This window comes from Apodemus sylvaticus, chromosome 7 (genome assembly GCF_947179515.1).
Source record: "Apodemus sylvaticus chromosome 7, mApoSyl1.1, whole genome shotgun sequence".
Lineage (NCBI taxonomy): Eukaryota > Metazoa > Chordata > Mammalia > Rodentia > Muridae > Apodemus > Apodemus sylvaticus.
The window spans coordinates 41,823,673-41,842,825 of NC_067478.1; the positions used below are offsets into that span (position 1 = coordinate 41,823,673).

Sequence of the window (19,153 nt, forward strand, 5' to 3'; positions counted from 1 at the left end):
TTCTCAGACACCCAGAACTAAAGCACTTTCAATAGCAACGAGCTGGGGGGGAGGGGGTACTGATAATTAGTTCTCAGTTCCTAAGAAAACTAAAACTAGAGAACTTCTCAAATGAAATGGAAAGTAGTCCTCGCTTCCCGGAGATTCTTCTGTAGAGTCTGGTGGAGCGGAGGGCAAGGCTGCCTCATGGATACATTTGCCTCCTTTGACTAAGTAAAGCATAAAATCAGTTTTCCATCTTGTTTCCTAACATCAAGCCACATCTGCTTTTGAATACTGTAGAATTTAAATTATATATAACTAGGCAGTAAAATATGAACTCTAAAAGCTTGTTTGAGTGTTTCTTATCTCACCTTTAGTGAAAGGATTTTAATATGCAAAGGTAAAGTCCAAGTTGTAATGATAATACTTTTATATTAGTACAAAAAACTAAATTTCAGCAAATTTGTATTTTAATAAATCTAACTTAAATTTACATATAAAATTAGTTTTTAATCAGATTGATAACAAGCCCATTGACAGAAAAACAGAGATGTTTTGAATCCTACCTTTGCCTTCATAAAAGAAAGAATAGTTTCATGTATTCATAATAAATGTGTTTTAGGAGCAGAAGTAAATGAGTGGTTTTGAATCTGTATCTGTGGCCTGGAAAAGCACACAATTTCTTCTTATAAATACTTAACATAAAATTTCTGCTTCTTTAGAAATATAAAATTATTGCTAAGGCTTTACTAAAATTGAAATTAATAGCCGACATGCCTTTGAAAAATAATATTATGAGATAATGTAACTAATATTTTCCACATGTATTGTTAGTAATAATGAAAGTGGATTTTATGATCTACTTCCTACCATGTTAAGAAAATCTGGTGTGAGCCAGGCAGTGGTGGCACACGCCTTTAGTCCCAGCACGGTGAGGATTTCTGAGTTCGAGGCCTGTTACAGACCGTGGGTCTGCTGCGGGATAACCAGGATTTTTTGGTCCAGGAAGGCACAGGTCCAGCTGAGATGACAGACAGAACAAACCACACACACGCACAGAGGAGGTTTGAATCTGAATGTATTTTGGAGCTCTAAGGCAAGGATTTTTATACATGAAGAGTTGGTATTACCATTTCAAAAGATGTAGCCAGTGAGGCAGGCACAATTATCATAGCCATTTGATACAAGGAAATGCAAAATCAATCAGGTACAAAGTTTCTCAAGTAACAGATACAGAAGATCAATTTACAGATGCCATCAAACTTCCTGATTAGAATATAGAATCACTCATAGTTTACAGTAAACCTTCAAAGAGTTTGAAGTTTCTTATACCCCCTGGGTCTTAACAAGTTCTTGTGAGAAACCCTTAGCTAACATTTAGCCTTGTACCTTGTAAAGAAAAACTTCCTGACTTAATCAATGCTTTCAGTACCAGAGTGCCAGAGCCATCCTCATACACATATGCACACAGCCATATAGACCTGCATGTGATTGGAAGGTTGTAATTATGTGAACAACTATGAGGCAAAGCATTGCAATTCATAAAAGGGAGTTTGGTGGTCAAAGACCGGATTATCAGCCAGGCGGTAGGAATCCCTGTGAAGAGAGAAAAGGAGGAAGTCAGGGCATACTGCTACTTGAGAACTATGGGCCCATCTTAAATAGCTAGGAAGTAAGAGAGTACAGTAAATTTCCAGGTGAGATTTTCAGCTTCTAAGTTTACAGAGAGTTCCATTATTCCCAGGAGACATTTTTCTTTTTTGCCTCTGTCTGTAAACTATCATTTTTACAAACTTCATTGGGCCACAATGGCAGAGGCCAGCCTGGTCTACAGAGTGAGTTCCAGGACAGCCTACACAGAGAAACCCTGTCTCGAAAAATGAGAAAGAAAGAAAGAAAGAAAGAAAGAAAGAAAGAAAGAAAGAAAGAAAGGAAGGAAGGAAGGAAGGAAGGAAGGAAGGAAGGAAGGAAGGAAGGAAGGAAGGAAGGAAGGAAGGAAGGAAGGAAGGAAGGAAGGAAAGAAAGAAAGAAAGAAAGAAAGAAAGAAAGAAAGAAAGAAAGAAAGAAAGAAAGAAAGAAAGAAAGAAAATAAATAAATAAATCTGGGGTGTGGAATCTGTAGACTGTGCTACATGCACACACTTGACACTGAAGTTTACAGGCACTTTCAAGTTCGCAGTCCTAGCTTTCCTTATGGGACATCTGATGTGTTCCAGGGATAGGTAAGCCTTTTAACTAAATGAGCACACTTAATCTTCATAGTCACTTGAAACAGTCCAGTTGTAGGTCACTGAAGAATGTCAGCTTCTTTGTTATGAGAATAACATCCTTTTGTTACAGTGAATATTTTCTAGCTATTTTATAATGCAAAAAGTCCTTTAATTATGTATCTCTTATAAATGAATTGAATCCTCCTACTTTAATTTGTGTCTATAGTTTAATCCTTTACAAATCATGGTCTCAAGACTAATCACAGATCCTGTTATTAAGAACGGCCTGCTGTGATGGATAGTTCTGTCACCTTGACACAACCCTCAATTAAGGTATCGCCTCCACCTGACTGGCCTATGGGCAAGTCTGGAGGGGACTTTCTTGATTAATGATTGATGTAGGAGGCCACTGTGGTCAGTGCCACCCCTAGACAGGCGGTTCTGGGTTATGTAAGAACGTAGCCTTACTGGGCTACACAGGGAGCCCAGTCTCTAAGACAGAAGGGAAAGAATAAAGTGGGAGATGGGGAAAAATAAAGAACAGTCAATGAAATTCTGCTAATTATGGACTAACGGCTTCAGTCACAGCGGGTGAAGGGTATGCAGGGCATAATGAAGCTAAAAAGCTCTATCTTTTTGGATATAGATTGGGTTTTTCAGTGATTTTTTAAGACTCTTGACCTCCCTCACTCCCTGTTTTTCCATCTATGACACGAATAGCTTGGTCTAGAGATTGCCTAGGGACTCCTGCTTGAAAGTTCCGTGGTGAGAGTTGGTAATGCGTTTGTGCTCTGATTACAAATGATCTGGGAAGCGCGGAAGGCTCAGGTGAGCCTGCGCCTCCCCCTGCTGCACACTGGCACAGTCAGATGTTTCAGCTGGAACTCTTTATTTCTTCATACGCTGCCACCCCCTGGACATCGGTAGACCTTTTGGGAGAGGGTGAGTAAGCTTTGTTTTTGAATTCCTGTGAGAGATGTCCGTCTGCAGCCGTCTTCCTGTGGCCTATAGGAGTCCGCTCTATCTCCTGTCCTTTCCTCCTCTCTCTTTTGCTCTGTCTCTGGTGAAATACAGATTCCTTGGCTGCACTTTCCTCTGTTCCCTCTGAAGCACCGATTTCAGACCCGTTCGCACCAGAGCCTTCCCCTCCTACTACAACCACTGAACCTGCTTCAGCTTCTGCCTCAACCACCACAGCTGTGACGACTGTCACTACGGAAGTGGATCTCTTTGGAGGTTAGTCAGTCACACCACTACTCCTTCATTCCTTTCAAGATGGCTGACACACCTGAGACCAAAGGCATCTGAATTGCCTTATACTATGTTAATAACACAGCAGAGTGTAAGTACTTTTCCAGCATCGGTTTATATATGCTTGACAGCGCTAAACTCATGAGCTCCTCTCCCTGTAGTTTTGGCACTGCTAGAGCAGAAGCTGTGGCCCTTTGAGACCACTGGATTTTACATCAGACTCTGCTGCCAGACTCTGGCCCACACATGCCCTCCCTGCAGGGCCTCTCCAAGTGATCCCAGGCTTCTGACATAGTTAGGTGTGGCTTTGGGACTAGACTCAAACTGGCCCAGGGAATATTTAAAGATCATGAAACAACAATCCTAACTTAAACAAATTCTTAGCACTTAGACCAATGTATCTAGACCTATATCTGGATAGATAGATAGATAGATAGTCCATCGATAGATGGATAGATATATTGGTAAATGTACTATAGATATATTGGTATATAGAGATATAGATGAGAAGAATTAAAATTTAAATGGCTCAACAGAGAGTTGGCTGCTATACCTACCTCTGATTGCTGTGTTTAAGTGAAATGCAGGGTCATCTTGACTTTGGAACTTTGAGAGACTGTCAGAGCAGCACTTGGCATGCTGGTTAAAAGCAGGTGCAGATCAGTTTTGGAAAGGACTGTTCAGAAATGTGCTTTCTGTGAGACGCCAGTTCTGACCCAGAGAAATGCCCCACAATGCACTCAGACACAATGAGCAACAGAAGCTCATCTGCATAGCTCCATCTGGGTGGAGCCACTGTGCAAACTCAGAAGTGTTTGGGCCACAGGCACACATCTAGGGGTGTTAGACTCATTACAGTTTCACGTTTCTTCATTACCATATAGCATAGTTCCCAGGACATTTTGAAAATACTGTAAAGAAATTAAAAGAAGCAAGTGGTGGTGAAGCCAGGAGAGCTTTGGCAGGCAGTGGTGGAATCAGTGCCTCCCCTGGCGATGAGCACTCCGTCAGTTACATACCATTCTACTGTGCACGGTGCCCTGGGCTCTGAAGGTGTCCAAGCACTCAGCATTAGCTAGACATAGCATTTCTGCTGCAGTTTCACCAAGAAAACTGTCTGTCACCTTGCTATGTCTTTTCTCCAACAAAAAGAAACTCGCTCCTTTAAGAGCAGGGAGAATTGCAGACCTTTCAGGTTTCCCAGGCAGGAACTTCTCAAAAGCAGAATGTCCTTTGTCAATGCTGTGCTTTCTTCTCGAGGTTTAAAAACAAAGTTATAGCTTAATTTTTAAAATTAACTTCTTCTCCTTCCTCTCTCTGCCCCACCACTGGCATTGAGTATGAAGGTTTCTCATGCAAGGTCAACAGATAATATGCACTTTAGCACTGAAGTGTTTCTGTAACCACTACTAGTTAGAGATTTATTTTTTCAGTCCACGTGAAAGGAGCTTGACTACATCTCAGACATCAGGCAGGTCTGCCTTGCTTTCCTCGTAACTTTCCAGAATAATAAAGCCCCAGTCGTTTCTTTAAAGCACTGTTTGAACCATTATGCTGTTTGTGATTAGTGTCGGTCAAGTAGAAAAATCTGTGCTATCACGGTGACATTATTGTTGCTTTTAAATATAAGTCTTAAGAAGGGGCACTGCAGAGTCACAGCTGCTGTGTGTTTTCATCATGTCCCTCTGTCCTCTGGCAAGGACATGAGTGGAGCAGAGCCCCTCTGTAAGTCTCATCTGGGACTTCACTTCTCTGCTTACCTCTCTGAACTGCCTCCTGGCCTCAGGCCGCCGGAAGCGCTCTGTCCACCACAGTTGGGTGTCTGTGTATCCTGCTGCCTCTTTTATAGTCTTCAGTATTTTTCCCTCATTTGTTTCAAGTTTTTTGTTTTGTTTAAAACAAATTATTTAGAACTATCTTAAATAAATACTAAGCTTAAATCTCCATAGCCACTTTGTTGGCCGTTTAAAAATATCTTAGATCTCTAAGATGGATACGAATCTGAACTTGAATAAAGGTACCAGTCATATTTATTTGAATAACTTTAAAGTATATTTTCACATCAGATGTGCTGGTCATACCCAGGAGGCTCATGGAGGAGAATAGCAAATTTGAGGCCAACCAGAGCTGTGCAGTAAGGTCTGGCCCAGCCTGAGCTACATAGCAAGACTCCATCTCAAAGATAAAAAAAAATCTTATTCTACATAATGTCTATTAGCAATATAGATCTCTCTAGAAATAAGCATGATAAGTTTTAATTTCAGAAAAATACAACCATGAAACTTCATGAGTATAAAATTTTAAATGTTAAAGTTTAAAACAAACATCACAAAATAAAAATGATAGATTTTAAAAAATCTATGTATTTTGGTACATTAAAATGAGAATTTGAAACAAATTCACATTTATCTCTGCAAAATGTTTTATTATTCTCTGTGAGTAGCCCATCTAAGTTGCTATATTGTCTTTTCTAACGATATTTACTTTTATTTTTAATTTTATTATTTTATTTTTTAAGGCAAACTTTTAAGAGATAAAACCTGCTTTCTGTGGTCGTACAGAACAGAATTCTAAGAATGTTGTGCTTTAAGTTTCTATATAAGGTGCACATAAACTGATAAATGATAGCATTCCTCTTTTAAAATATCCTGGTCAGGGTGAAATGGCTCATGGGAAAGGTGCTTGCTGCCAAACCTTATGTCCTGAGTCTCATTCCTGCCACCCGTGTGATGGAAGCAGAGGATAGACTCTGGGGGAAAAAAATCCCTTTCCCACATTTATGTCTTAGGGAAAGGTTTTGGTGGGAGTTTAAGAAGTTTATAATGTGGACGGCAGCAGGGGCTCTTCTCTTTAAGAAAAGTTTTGGTGGGAGTTAGTAGTTACATTCCTGATGTTTAGTCTTAACTCGCAAGAGCATTGTTGAAGTGTGGCTGACGGGGTAGAAGGAAACCCCTCCTGCAGTATAGATGTTAATATAAGTCTCACTTGTTACATAAGTCATAACCAACCTGAAGAGCCTAGCCCGAAAGCATCTTCTGGGGCCTGTTTCGGACGCATCCACCCTAGGAGCAGTGAGCGGTATAGAGGAGTGGGGTGTGGTTTGTCACTGCTCAGTCTTGTGGCTGAACACCCAAAGCTCGGCAGACAGTAATGGCCCAAATCCCAGCCCAGCCATGTACAGGCTGCATGGCCTTGCTCAAACCACCCAAGTTATTCTTTTCAACTGAAAAATATAAGTTTCATATATTCTCATCTGCTATAAGATGCTTTAAGGTCTGCATATGTTAGGGAATGGCTAGATCAAGTTCTGTGCTGATGCACATTGTTTTATGTGGGTAGAACACTGGGAAAACCTCTGAACTCTGGTTCTCTTCTTACAGAATGGAGGTAATAAAAGGTACCATCTGAAACAGTTACAGAAGTTACATTGTAATAATTTTCAAAATTATGTCTTTTCTTCCCCCCCAGAACCACTGGCCTCAGTTCTGGGTATACAGCCATGGAAAGAAAGATCCCTGTACCATGGCAGAATACTGAGAGGACTCCTTCCATCCTACCCTCTGCCAGTGTCCCTCTGAACCTGCACCCCCCTCCCCGCACCCCCCACACACACACACCTTGGGGTTCTCATACTACCCACAGTCCTCTGGTGTCATCTGGGTCTGCACTGTCCCTGGAGTGGTTTCCTTTCTCCAGCTTATTCACGTGTTCCGCAGTCCCCATCAGTGCAACATACATTCCCTCAGGACAGCTAAAAGAGGCCATCAGATTAAATTAATATATGCTCTGATGGTGTTTTTAAAAAAATCTTCGAACACAAATGAGCCTCTTGTAATGTTATTATTTTTTTTATCCCGGAAAACATAAAGACTCAAGGTGTATGTTACCTAACTTTCTTCTACCTAGACAGATTTGTTACTTGCTGCGTTCAACTGAGAAACAAGGACCTTGACCACAGGACGTCCTCAGGTTTAACTCATTGGGTGACTCTCTGAGAAAGCAGCTACACTGTGTGACGTTCCCCAGTCCTCTTTGGCCAATGCCTCTTAGTGAGTGAGGGTCAGTGCTCTGGGACACACCCGTAAAATCTATTGGAAATGAGGAGTGACAGGAACAAGGGTTCGATCCCCATCTCCGAAGACTTTGTTTTGTTCCTGCAACAAAAGACTCTACTTAAGCTCCACGATGAATGTAATTTGCTGTGGGCATGCGCTGGGAAGGGTTTGTATCCGTCAGCCATCAGTGTACGTTTAGGACTAGATAATAGCGTGCAAGGCTCTGGGCCCCACCCCTAGCATTGGAAAAAGAAACACAAAATGTATTTATGCGCTGGGCCTACTAGTATGTTAATGAGGGTTCCTTCTGTAGACATTGCGCTTGTAGCCTTAAAACATGAAATTATATTTTTAATCTGTTGGAAATAGATCACTTTCCACATAACTAGAAAATATAATAATATTTGAAAACAATAAATGTAAGTAGATTTGAAGATGAAGACATTAAGCATCATGCCCTAATTTGGTTAGCTGTTCATTTCTTTGACTTCTTTTGTATTTGACGATTCTTTCCAAGGTTAGTGAAGACTTTTCTGAATACCTACCAAATCTTTCATGTTAATGTTATGATTTTTTTGTCTGCACTAGACTAATTTTATATTCAAAATATTTATTTATATAGCCATTGTCTATTTAATATTATTTGCATACAGAGAAGACATTGGACTTTTCTGGAAACCACCAGTCAGAGGTATAAGAGAAAAATGCAGCAAAGAAGTATTATCTGGACATGAAAGTTTAATGTCTTAAATTACATAGTAAAGTTATTTTGTGTTTTAATTTTTGCATCCATTAATTTCTAATGAAACCTAAAACATGCTTTTTAGAGCCCTTATACAATGAGAATCTTGTTGGATCACGATGGCCTTCCGTGGTATCCACATACCACCATTCACGAATCAGCTAACAGGGAGATGCACGAAACATAATTACGTTGTGATTACCAACAGTGCATGAGATATTCATGTTGTATAAGGGAGCTTTTCTTCACAACTTAACTCGGTTCTTTTACTATATTTTCTTCTCTTTTTTTCCCCTCTTTAATTTCTGTTATTTTTAAAACTGCACCCAAGATGCCTTTGCAGCTTCTCCTGGGGAGGCCCCTGCAGCATCCGAAGGGGCTACCGCACCAGCCACCCCAGCCCCAGTGGCTGCAGCTCTTGATGCATGCTCAGGAAATGGTGGGTTTACACATGAGCCAGCCTGTTGTTTTCCTGTCCTAATGTGAAACCTGCTTAGTTAGGCCATGCTTTTCTAGTTTTGTTTTCTTATTAGTGGAAACTCATTCCTCATAACCGAATAAATAATGCCAACACTAAAAACATTAAGACAGTGAAGTGCATACTTACAAAATTGGCAATTCCTCTCGATTGACAATTTTTCTCAGCGCAAGTATGCTCTCTTAATGTTTTCCTCCCTCTAACGCATTCTTTATAATATTGAGTTCAAATATATTGACATGTTTTAATGAACTTTCAGAGTGACCACATTGCCTAGATTAGGTAAGGGCATGAAACATAACGACCCCTGAACAAAACTATAGGCTGATCGCACAGCACCCTACCAAATATTCTGATTGAACTTGCAATACCAACTATATTTTCTTTTTTCTTTAGAAAAACATCCCAATTGCTAATAAGATCGTAGTGAAACCCATGTAACCTTGAGGCCTAGCTAGTGTGTAAATGTGTGTGACGTGTCTTCTTACCTGTAGTTACAATTCTCTCTTGTTCCTTCCTGACTGATGCTGTGTGTGTGTCTCCACTTTCCTTTCCAAAAGACCCTTTTGCCCCATCTGAAGGTAGCGCAGAGGCTGCACCCGAGCTGGACCTTTTTGCAATGAAGCCACCTGAGACCAGCGCTCCTGTAGTTACCCCAACAGCTAGCACAGCCCCTCCAGTTCCCGCAACCGCTCCTTCTCCTGCTCCCACGGCTGTGGCAGCCACTGCTGCCGCCACCACCACCACCACTGCAGCCGCTGCCGCTACCACCACTGCCACCACCTCTGCCGCTGCTGCCGCCACCACCACCGCCGCCGCTCCTCCTGCTCTAGATATCTTTGGTGGTAATTTGTCACTGTTATTAAATCTCTCTTGTCTGGTGGCTTGAACCTGGTCCTGTGAAACACACGACTCATTTGCATGGAAACTGTAGTTAAATGGTTCTCTAGAGTCCATTTGCTACTTAAACTCAAGTTCTTGGGAATGCTTTGTCAGCCAACTTGCAAGTGATGCTGTGATGGGCTTGATTTTCAGACTGAGTGAAGGCTTGTGTGTTCTTGGTCTTAGATTTGTTTGATTCTGCTCCTGAAGTTGCTGCAGCTCCTAAGTCAGACGCGGCTCCTAGCATAGACCTGTTTGGCACAGGTAAAGCAAAGCAAAGGTTTTTTTCAACTCTGCCTGTGTAGACGTGTCCTAGGTCAAGCCCTTTATAGTTGCTGTGATAATTCATTTGTTAGACGTGTGACTCTGATTTCAGCTTCCTGCTACTTACCTCTGCTTGGTTTTGGTTTCTTTCACTTTTGGAAGATGCTTTCTCCTCCCCACCACGAGGGGCCTCTCCGGTGCCTGAGAGTTCTCTCACTGCTGACCTCTTATCTGGTGAGTGCTTCTCCTAGGTCAAGCCTTCAGAGCTGTCTCCAGAGGGTCATGGGTGGGGGAGCTCAGGTAGGGAAAGACTAGTACAGTTTTTTCTTATGTGCTTTAAGACTCAAAATTCACCTAAAAGAAGAATCTCATTCTCTAGCCAATCAGCAACCAGTAAAGGTTGATATTTCAAATATGACATTGCCAAAGAAAAGATTCCATTTCCTACTAACTGTTCTCCTATTGAAGAGTCAATTCTTTATTTGCTTTTCTTAACTGTTAAGATTTTCCCCTCACTTTCTGTAACTGAAATCTTGAGGCCATTGTCGGGGTCTGGGTTTCATTGTGCCGAGGATGACGGCCATTGGCCATGTTCCCCTTTCTTCGCTACAGTGGACGCATTTGCAGCACCGCCTCCTGCATCCACTGCCTCTCCTGCAAAGGCGGAGTCCTCGGGGGTCATAGACCTTTTTGGGGGTGCGTATCTTTCCTCTTCCAGTACTTACATCATCTGGAGTCTTTTGTTGTTGTTGTTGTTGTTGTTGTTGTTGTTGTTGTTGTTGTGATTGGACTCTCCTCTTTCATTCTAATTCATTTTGCTTCTTTTGCCTCTTAAGTTGCTTTTGTTTCTCACACGTGAACTTACGTTATTCAGCCCCTTCCCGTGTCTGTGCCACCATCACTGCCATCTTCCCGGCCCCTCCCAACTTTCCATGCATGGTCTAACAAAACCAGAGCGTTCTCCATGTGATGCGTTCTTGTTTTCAGCCTTTTGTTTATCCTCGTTTTTAATCACCTGTTTAGAGTCCCTGTCTACCATTTCCTCGAAGATCCTAATCTATTGGCTACGTTAACACTCCCAAGTCCTTCAAAGCAATATAAACATAAAATAGGTGATTCAGAATTAAAAACAAGCCAGTTAGATGTCAGCATACACAATGCCGTGGAGTGTATTTACATTGAATTTAGTGTTCTTAAACCTTAGCAGAGAACTTGGAGATATTTTTTTTCTGGTTTAAATATATTCTTTTTCTTCCTTTATGTAGTATTTGAAAACAGAAAGGTACATTGATTTTATCTTGATTATATCTGTATGCATATCTGTAAGCTGGAGTTCTTTGTTAGCAGTAAGCCCACAGGAAAGAGACAGGTCTGAATGGAATCATGGCTACCCATAAAAGTGAGTGTCTTTGGGCTAAAACTTCATCTTTGTGTACTGTACCCATATGGATTATCTACTGTCACTGAGTCCTGGTACATACCATGATATGAGGGTACAAGAAGTCACAGATGCTGGCCGACATGTTGAAGGTACACAGACCCTGAACCCAGACACGTAGGTACAGGGGGGGCCACTGAACTGGGCGTATTAAATGTTTAGAAGCTTAAACGGGAAGTGAGAAAATCTGTTTTACCTTCATTTAAAATCTCCATCCTGTGTTTAATAAACGATGGGCTCTAGTTTGAAACATATATTCGTTTAAAAAGTCTACATCTTAATCATTTAGTGAGGCACTCCTTATTAAACATTCCAGAACTCTCTTGAGAGGCCAAACTGAGTAGCGCATTGTAGCACAGACCTGCAATCCCCTGCTCTTGGGGAGGCTCCCAGTGCACACAGGAGCTACCTGTCTATTAAGACTCTATCTGAGACTATAAAACAAGGCAAACTGCTTAGAGCCTGATTTAGTCCACCTAGTCATTTCACATACCCGGGAGGTAGGTTCTCCATACGGAATGTCACATATGTGCATGTGTCTATGTGTCTCACACTTGGATTGCTTAGTCGCTTACTATTTGACCCTCTTACTTTCTTGCTGCGTATCGGATAATGGATAGATGCGTTTGGAAGTAGTGCTCCTGAAACCCAGCCAGCACCACAGGCTATTTCTAGTTCATCAGCATCGGCAGATCTACTAGCTGGTAATTGATTCCATTAAAATGGCCTTTTATAAAAGTTAAGTTTGGACATAGTTTTATAAGTAATAGATACTACATAAATTGCAAAATATTTTTAAATTTTCCTTTCAAGGCATGAAATTGAAGGTGATACAGCATTAAATAATAGAAGGTTTATTACTTCCTAGATTTTATTAAATTAGTCTTAAACCTGTATGTATAGAGGTTTATACCTATACCTATATGTATATAAGCCACCTCTATTGACACTCCGAATCTTACTTTCAATTATCATGTTTGTTCTTATTTGTTAAAAAGTAATATGCTTTGTGTAGCAATTCTGTCATATAATGACTGCTCATATATTTTGGAAGAAATATGTAGTAAACTATGCTGTAATATATTTGACATTTGGTTTTACGTGAGTCACCATAGAAGAAACCATTTTAGATTTTTCCTGTTGAATTGAAATGTTGTGACATACATCATGGACTTTTTGACAAGCTGAGTATTTTTCTGTCTGAAAACACACAGGGTGATCTAGTTCCTAGGGACTAGATGGGTACAGCTTGTGAGGATCACTGCTTATTGCTAAGATACTAGGGACCAGGTAAAAGAACAGTTCAAGGGCCCAGACACAGTTAAAACCAAGCATGAGTCTTCCTTGGAGTCAAGCCATCAGACTTAGAAAGTGGCCAATTGGAAGACCCCAGCAGAAGGCTTAGACCCAGCTTAGCTGAGGAACTCACAGCATGCTAACCTCACTTGGAGTTTGCTTGAGGGGAGCACAGCAGCATTCTAACGGAGGCCTCTTGACACGCAGTGCAGCTTCCAGTGTACCCCCAGTCACTGGAGGGGAAAGGATTTTGTTCCTTGGGGTGGCAAGGAATTAATTAGTGTGAGTCTCCTGAGAACCTGGAAGCCTCAGACCTAGAACCCCTGAGTTTAAATAACCCAACAGCCATGTGCTCCTTAAAGAGTAACTGGCTTTGACCAAGTGTGGCCCTAGTTTACAGCCTAAAAGCAGTGTAAACGGGGAATCCCTTTACCAAGCAGAGTAGACCAGGGAACATGCCAGTGTTCTCAGACTTGTGATGAGTAATGGTGGAGCCTAAGCGCCCCCCTCCACAAGCATCCCCCCATCACTAATGTTGTAGGAAAGTTCCCGTGTAGTCACATTTTTCCTCCAGGAACAGGCGGAAGTATAGGTACCCCCACCTTCCTTCTGTCAGTAATTCTGTCTGTCAGCTTCAGTCTCGCCAGTGGCACAGCTCTGTCATTTCTTTCATTGCCCTCTGGCTCCTTGGTCCAGTCAGGTACTCGTGTTTGCCAGCTCTTGTCGCAGTGACTGCTGTGATGAACCAGAGCCCCGCTTTGATGTTGCTTTGTCTTCTGGAAGCTAAAATGGACCGTGAGGTGCGCACCTCACACAACTGCCACTGCCGACTTGAGGCAAGGCCTGCCAGCTCGCCTGGTTTTCCTCTCAGCCTGGATGCATTCCATAGCAGCTTTAACTTGGCTGGACGATTTCACCCTCTTATTAAACCAATACATTCAATTCAGATTTAAAATCTGCAGTGAGATTTCAACAGGCCAAAGAAATAGCACAGTTTCCAGGTTCTTCAATGAAAATGATCCCGGTGTTTGTTTGTTTTTTAAATGAGACGATTGATTATAAGTCTTTGGCTCTGGGGTTGTGGTTAAAATCAACTGTACTGGCTAGCTAAAGAATTCTAAGAAATCTTTCTTAGATATCTGCTGGCCTGCCGTAGACCATATGGGTCACAGAACTGTTCAAATCCACGAAGCAGGAGGCTGGCCACAAGGCCACACTGTCTGTTCTAGTGTTATTAGTCCATGGTGCCTCGCTGAGCCCTCAGGGCCAGAACCTGAGACACTGTTTCTAAAAGAGCCTGGAACATGGGGACCTGGAGCAGAAGCCAGGGATCTTGGGAAAAGAAAGCATTCGGACAGCGGCTGGTGACAGAGCCAAGAGGCTTGGTCCTAGGGATGCCACCTCAGCTGCAGAGTCCCCAAAAGGCTCACTTTGGGTCATGTCTCACATAAAAAAATGTTTAAAGTGTTCCGTTGACCTGTGCAGTCTAAAATCTTACTAACACTAGAAAAGAGACTACTGACGATCATTCTGGTGTCTGTGCATTTTTAAACACATATTGTTGACTCTGCTCTTCAGTTCCTTCACTGCCTTTTCTTATGACTCTGGCAGGAAAAATTATGTGTAAACTGTTGTGTTTCTCTTGGCCTCCTACTTAAATAGATTAATGTCCAATGCAGACAAGCCTGCCTGGGTATCACGGTCTACTTTGCACCAAACATTTCCTGTACATTACTTTGGTCATAGGATTTTCTTAGCATGGACAATGCTTTCACCAGATATCCTGATATAAGAAAGTTTAAATTACATTTCAAATGTTTCTAAAGTTTTATTTGAAAGACTTGCCTTTCCCTGTTTTAATTACAGAAAAGCTTTTCTTATGATTGCTTAACTATGACAGCACTTGGAAATCACATTTCTAGTTTTTAAAAATGTTATGGAATATCAACATAATCATATTTTGTGATTGTTTCCAGTCCTCTTCACAGGTCAACATCATATCTACAATTTAGCTAACAGTGGTATCTGAGTTTGTATTACCCAATTATCTTTGTTTAATGTATATAAAACAGAACAAATATTAGGATATGGCCTTATGGCTATTTGTAGAGCTTAGTACTTTGCTTTGACTTGTATATATGTTTGTATAGAGACATAGCTACCAAGCCCTCTACCTATAAAAATAAAGAACCTTCTAAAAATAAGTAAATATGGTGGAGCATGCCAGCAATCAGGGTTCAGGAAGCAGAAACACAGAGGCCACCCACTACTTTGAGGCCAGCTGTTTACCCCGAGGGCATCCAGGGCTTCGTAGTCAAGAGGTGTCTTAAACACACAAATAAGCCTAGTAAAAGATACACACCCACAACTGTGATCACATTAATATTAGGGGTGGAACCACAAAAAAAAGTTGCATCTTGTGAAGAATTTTCTAGTCATGATTATAATAAAACTATTTTATAAAGGATAAGAAAAGAAAGATAATACAGAGATACCATTACAGTCAGATTAGACTATGCAGAAGAAATCTTGGTCACTGGGGTGAGGCAACTTGCCTCATACACCTAAGATTTCTTCTTTGCCTTTCTTTTTTTGTGGTCCTGGGGACCAAACTCACAGCTTCTTTCTTGCTTGTGGGTAGGCAGGCACTGGACCATCTCTTTGAAGGAGCAAGTTTACATGTAGTGAAAGACAATAAATAGATGGGAGAGTAAAACACTGAAATTATTTTTAAATATTTTAAACCAACTATTAAGAGTAACTTTAAAAACAAAGAAAATGTTACTGAAAATTTATGTGTATTCTAAAATCAGAAAACAAAGGACTAAATGAAACTGGTAATTTCTCTTAAATTGTTTATAAAAGGCAGTAATGTTTTGCTCAAATTCAGATCCAGACTTGTCAAATTTGCAATACCATATATTGATGACACGCCTTAATCTTCATCTTCTACCATTTTCAGTGGCTCTCAACCTTCCTAGCTCTGTGACCCTGTAATTCAGTTCCTCATGTTGCAATGACCCAACCATAAAATTATTTTATATCTATAATTTTGCTACTGTTATCATCATGTAAATGTTTTTGGAGATAGAGGTTTGCCAAAGGGGTCACACTCAAGGTTGAAAACCACTGATTTAAGCCATAATCTGAATTGCTTGGTGCATTCTAGTATTCTGAAACTGACGGAAAGTCTGGAGCCAGGAAAATGGCTCTGACTTCAAGCTTTCTTATCTATTGAGCCTCATTGGACTGTTCTGAGGATAAAATAGACATGTATGTTTTATATGGTATCTACCAAACATGGCCCTGGGCCACACATGACTAAAGACTGCTGTGAATGTAGCAAAGCCCAAAATCTTAAAGTTATTTTTCAAACATGAGGGACCCCCGCCCCGCTCCCCCCATTTCTAGATGGGAGTTAACCAGTTGCACCATTCCAGGCTTAACTTGGTAGATGCCGTCATTCTACCATGGAAGAGTTTGGGTAAGCCTGTGGTAGACACTGCTGGTTTTGCAGGATAAGAAGCACTCAATGTATGTGATGCAAATGGATCAGAGTGTTAGAACTGCACCTCACGCTCAGGTGGCCCACGCACAGGTGCCCCATCCCAGCCGGAGTTGCCACTGCTCTCGCTTTTGTAGAATAAACACTAATACATGGGAACACCATATCCACCTCTGAATGTGGTCTTAGTTTCCCGTTCATTAGCGCGCAGCCCATAAAACCTATATGAATCAGCACAAACACAATTTCCCCTTTCTGTGCAGTCTATCAGACAGTTTGACTCTTGACAGTCACTTCCTACCATGGAATGACAGAGGTGACATAGACGGACCCTGGGACTTTTAAACCACTGTTATTACGATTCTAGGGTGTACTGGTTTCCTGTGTGGGGTCTTAAGAAGCTAAGTCAAGGGCCATCACCTCCAATCTCACCTGTAACTAAGAACTAGGCCAGACCACAGTTGCCTAAACTCACGACCTGAAGTGTAATGTTTCAAAACTCATCATTAATTTAGCCATCAAAGTCCCTAAAACCAAAACCATCATATCCTAAACATAATGATAATTGTTCCCATATTTGCTTTAGAATGTGACTAATTCTCACTGATGTGAAAAATATACTTTCTATGGCAAATGCTTTTAAGTTAATTTGGTATTATTTAAATATTAAAATCATCCAGCATGACCCCTCAGACTTTCAGTAATAACTTCAAATAACTGACATTTTCCCTCAAAATGCAGTATTTCCGTATATGTATTCAAGGAAAGCGTAAACCCATGAAGTCTTATATTTATGTCACTTTTGATTTATAGGGACAACATTATTGCCTACTGATGAAAAGATGACCCAAATTTGATGAAAATTTCTCTTAAAAAGATTGGTTTTATGAATTACAGTGTTAAAATATGTCTGTCATTTTACAAGCTCTTTGTGAAGAAGAGACAATATGGCTTAATTTGAAAAGAAAATATGGAACAAAAGTAGTTATACCACTTCTAGGTATCATGGTACATGCCTTTAATCTCAGCACTCAAGAAACAGAGACATCTCTGTGAGTTGGTCAGTCCTGTCTACATACACAGTGAGTTCCAGGCATATGCAGGAGTATATAATGAGATTCTATCTACAAAAAGAAGAGAAGGAGGAGGAAGAGGGGGAGAGAGGAGGAATAAGAGGAGGAGGAGAGAGGAGGAGGAAAGGGAGGAGGAGGAAGGGGAGGAGGAGGAAGGGGAGGAGGAGGAAGAAGAGGAGGAAGGGAGGAGGAGGAAGGGAAGAGGAGGAAGAAGAGGAGAAGGAAGAGGAGGAGGAGGAGAAGAAGAAGACAACAACAAGGAACAGGAGGAAGAGGAGGAGAAAAAGGAAAAGAAAAAGAAAGAAAAAAGACAAGTGGAAAAAATAAAGCCTTTTATAATAAAAAAAGATTATATTTTTATATATTTTTATTATATTATAATAAAAAAAGATTACCTTATCTTACTAAGCAATTACCAATCACCTTGCAGATTGTATATTTTTATACAGAAGCAACACATAGTCATCTAGATTTCTTTTTCTATTGCTCAAGAGACATGATCTGCCTCCAGAATTCAAAGAGTAAATATTTAATTTGACATTTAATTAATTTTCAGTACTCTCTACTCCGTAAACACTAGCTTACTGTTTCAGCCACTGTGTTGAGTATTCATAGAAAAGACAGGAGGGGAAGGCACACAGCTCCTGAACCTGGCAAGCCACATCTGGAGTTAGGGTAGGGGGCACCTAGAGGTGAAGCCATGGCAGGAACAGGATGCAGCTGCGCTCCACATGCTGAGGCCAGGGCTGCACATGGAGGGTAGGTGTAGCCAGCAGCACTGGGTAGCAGCATGCCACGGAATTCCTTCCAGAGGCCGTGATATTAGGAGCTGTCAGTCTGGCTACAGTCCTGTTGCAGGGACGGAGTGTCTGGATCAGAGCCAGACAGCGCTGGCTACTCTGCAAAGGAATCTAAACAGGGTGGGAATCAGCGAAAGCTTTCATAGACAACTGTCAGCGTTGTCTCCACAGATTAACCACTCTGTCTGTGCTGCCAAGTGAAGACCAGAAGGGATACCCACCACAGACTGGACATCCCCTTAGTGCCGGTTACCTGGAAACAGGGATGAGAGCCTGCTTACCCTTTGTGGCGCCATAGGGCTAAAACACATGAAAACTAAAGATTTGATGGCCTTTTTAAATTTGCATTTCATTACTGAGCCACTGTGTGCAACTGAACATGTAATAACCTGTTACTGTCATTGTAAAGTGTCAATATGATGAAGGCTGATCTGAATTCTTTTGTTGGGGGAGGGATTTAAGACAGGATCCCTCCAAGTACCCTTGGCTGTCCTGGAACTTGCTCTGTAGACCAGGCTGGTCTTGAACTCACAGAGATCCGCCTACCTCTGCCTCCCAAATGCTAGGATTCAAGGCATTTGCCACCACTGCCCAGCAACTGATCTGTATTCTAACCCTTCCCTGCTTTCTGTATTTCCTCATTCTGGATTCCGATACCACAGGTTCTAATGAGGTTCACTCACTTGTGTACATCGTACTTAAGTGTTTATGTGCTGCCTTGTTTCTGGTCAAGTTGAATCTGTCATTCATACATGATGGATGGATGTACTTAAGTGTTTTTGCAAAACGAGCCTCCTGGTTTCACTAACTGCTCATCTCACAGTCTTTCCTCTTGAGATCCTGTGGCTTTCTCTGACTGTTTTTAGGCCCTGTCCCCCATCTTCAGCTGACAGTTTTTTTTTCTGGGAATTTTTTTTAAATCAGGATTTGGGGGTTCTTTCATGGCCCCTTCTACAACCCCAGTGACTCCAGCTCAGAACAACCTGCTGCAACCCAATTTCGAGGCAGCTTTTGGAACAACACCTTCAACCTCAAGCGGCAGCTCCTTTGACCCATCAGGTGAGGCACTGGCTGTGTGAACCCTCTTCCTCTTTCCGCCGACCTCTACCTCCCAAGGTCAGCGTGCTTGTAGGAAGTTCTGCAGGCAGATCTCGTTCAACCTGGTCAGCAGCTCTCA

General features: G+C 41.5%; 1 protein-coding gene across 3 annotated transcripts in view; it reads left to right on the plus strand.

Annotated features, from left to right (window-relative positions):
- Snap91 (synaptosome associated protein 91) overlaps window positions 1–19,153 on the plus strand; it is a 121,827-nt gene that overhangs the window by 87,119 nt on the left and 15,555 nt on the right. Inside the window, exons 14-21 of one of the 3 annotated variants that reach the window (XM_052187703.1) lie at window positions 3,120–3,134; window positions 3,267–3,428; window positions 8,572–8,679; window positions 9,279–9,563; window positions 9,787–9,864; window positions 10,027–10,098; window positions 10,477–10,560; window positions 18,901–19,035. In XM_052187703.1, coding sequence (XP_052043663.1) covers window positions 3,120–3,134; window positions 3,267–3,428; window positions 8,572–8,679; window positions 9,279–9,563; window positions 9,787–9,864; window positions 10,027–10,098; window positions 10,477–10,560; window positions 18,901–19,035 — 939 coding nt within the window. The remainder of the gene's footprint in view (window positions 1–3,119; window positions 3,135–3,266; window positions 3,429–8,571; window positions 8,680–9,278; window positions 9,564–9,786; window positions 9,865–10,026; window positions 10,099–10,476; window positions 10,561–18,900; window positions 19,036–19,153) is intronic. The other 2 variants (XM_052187701.1, XM_052187702.1) reach the window with 2 other exon arrangements.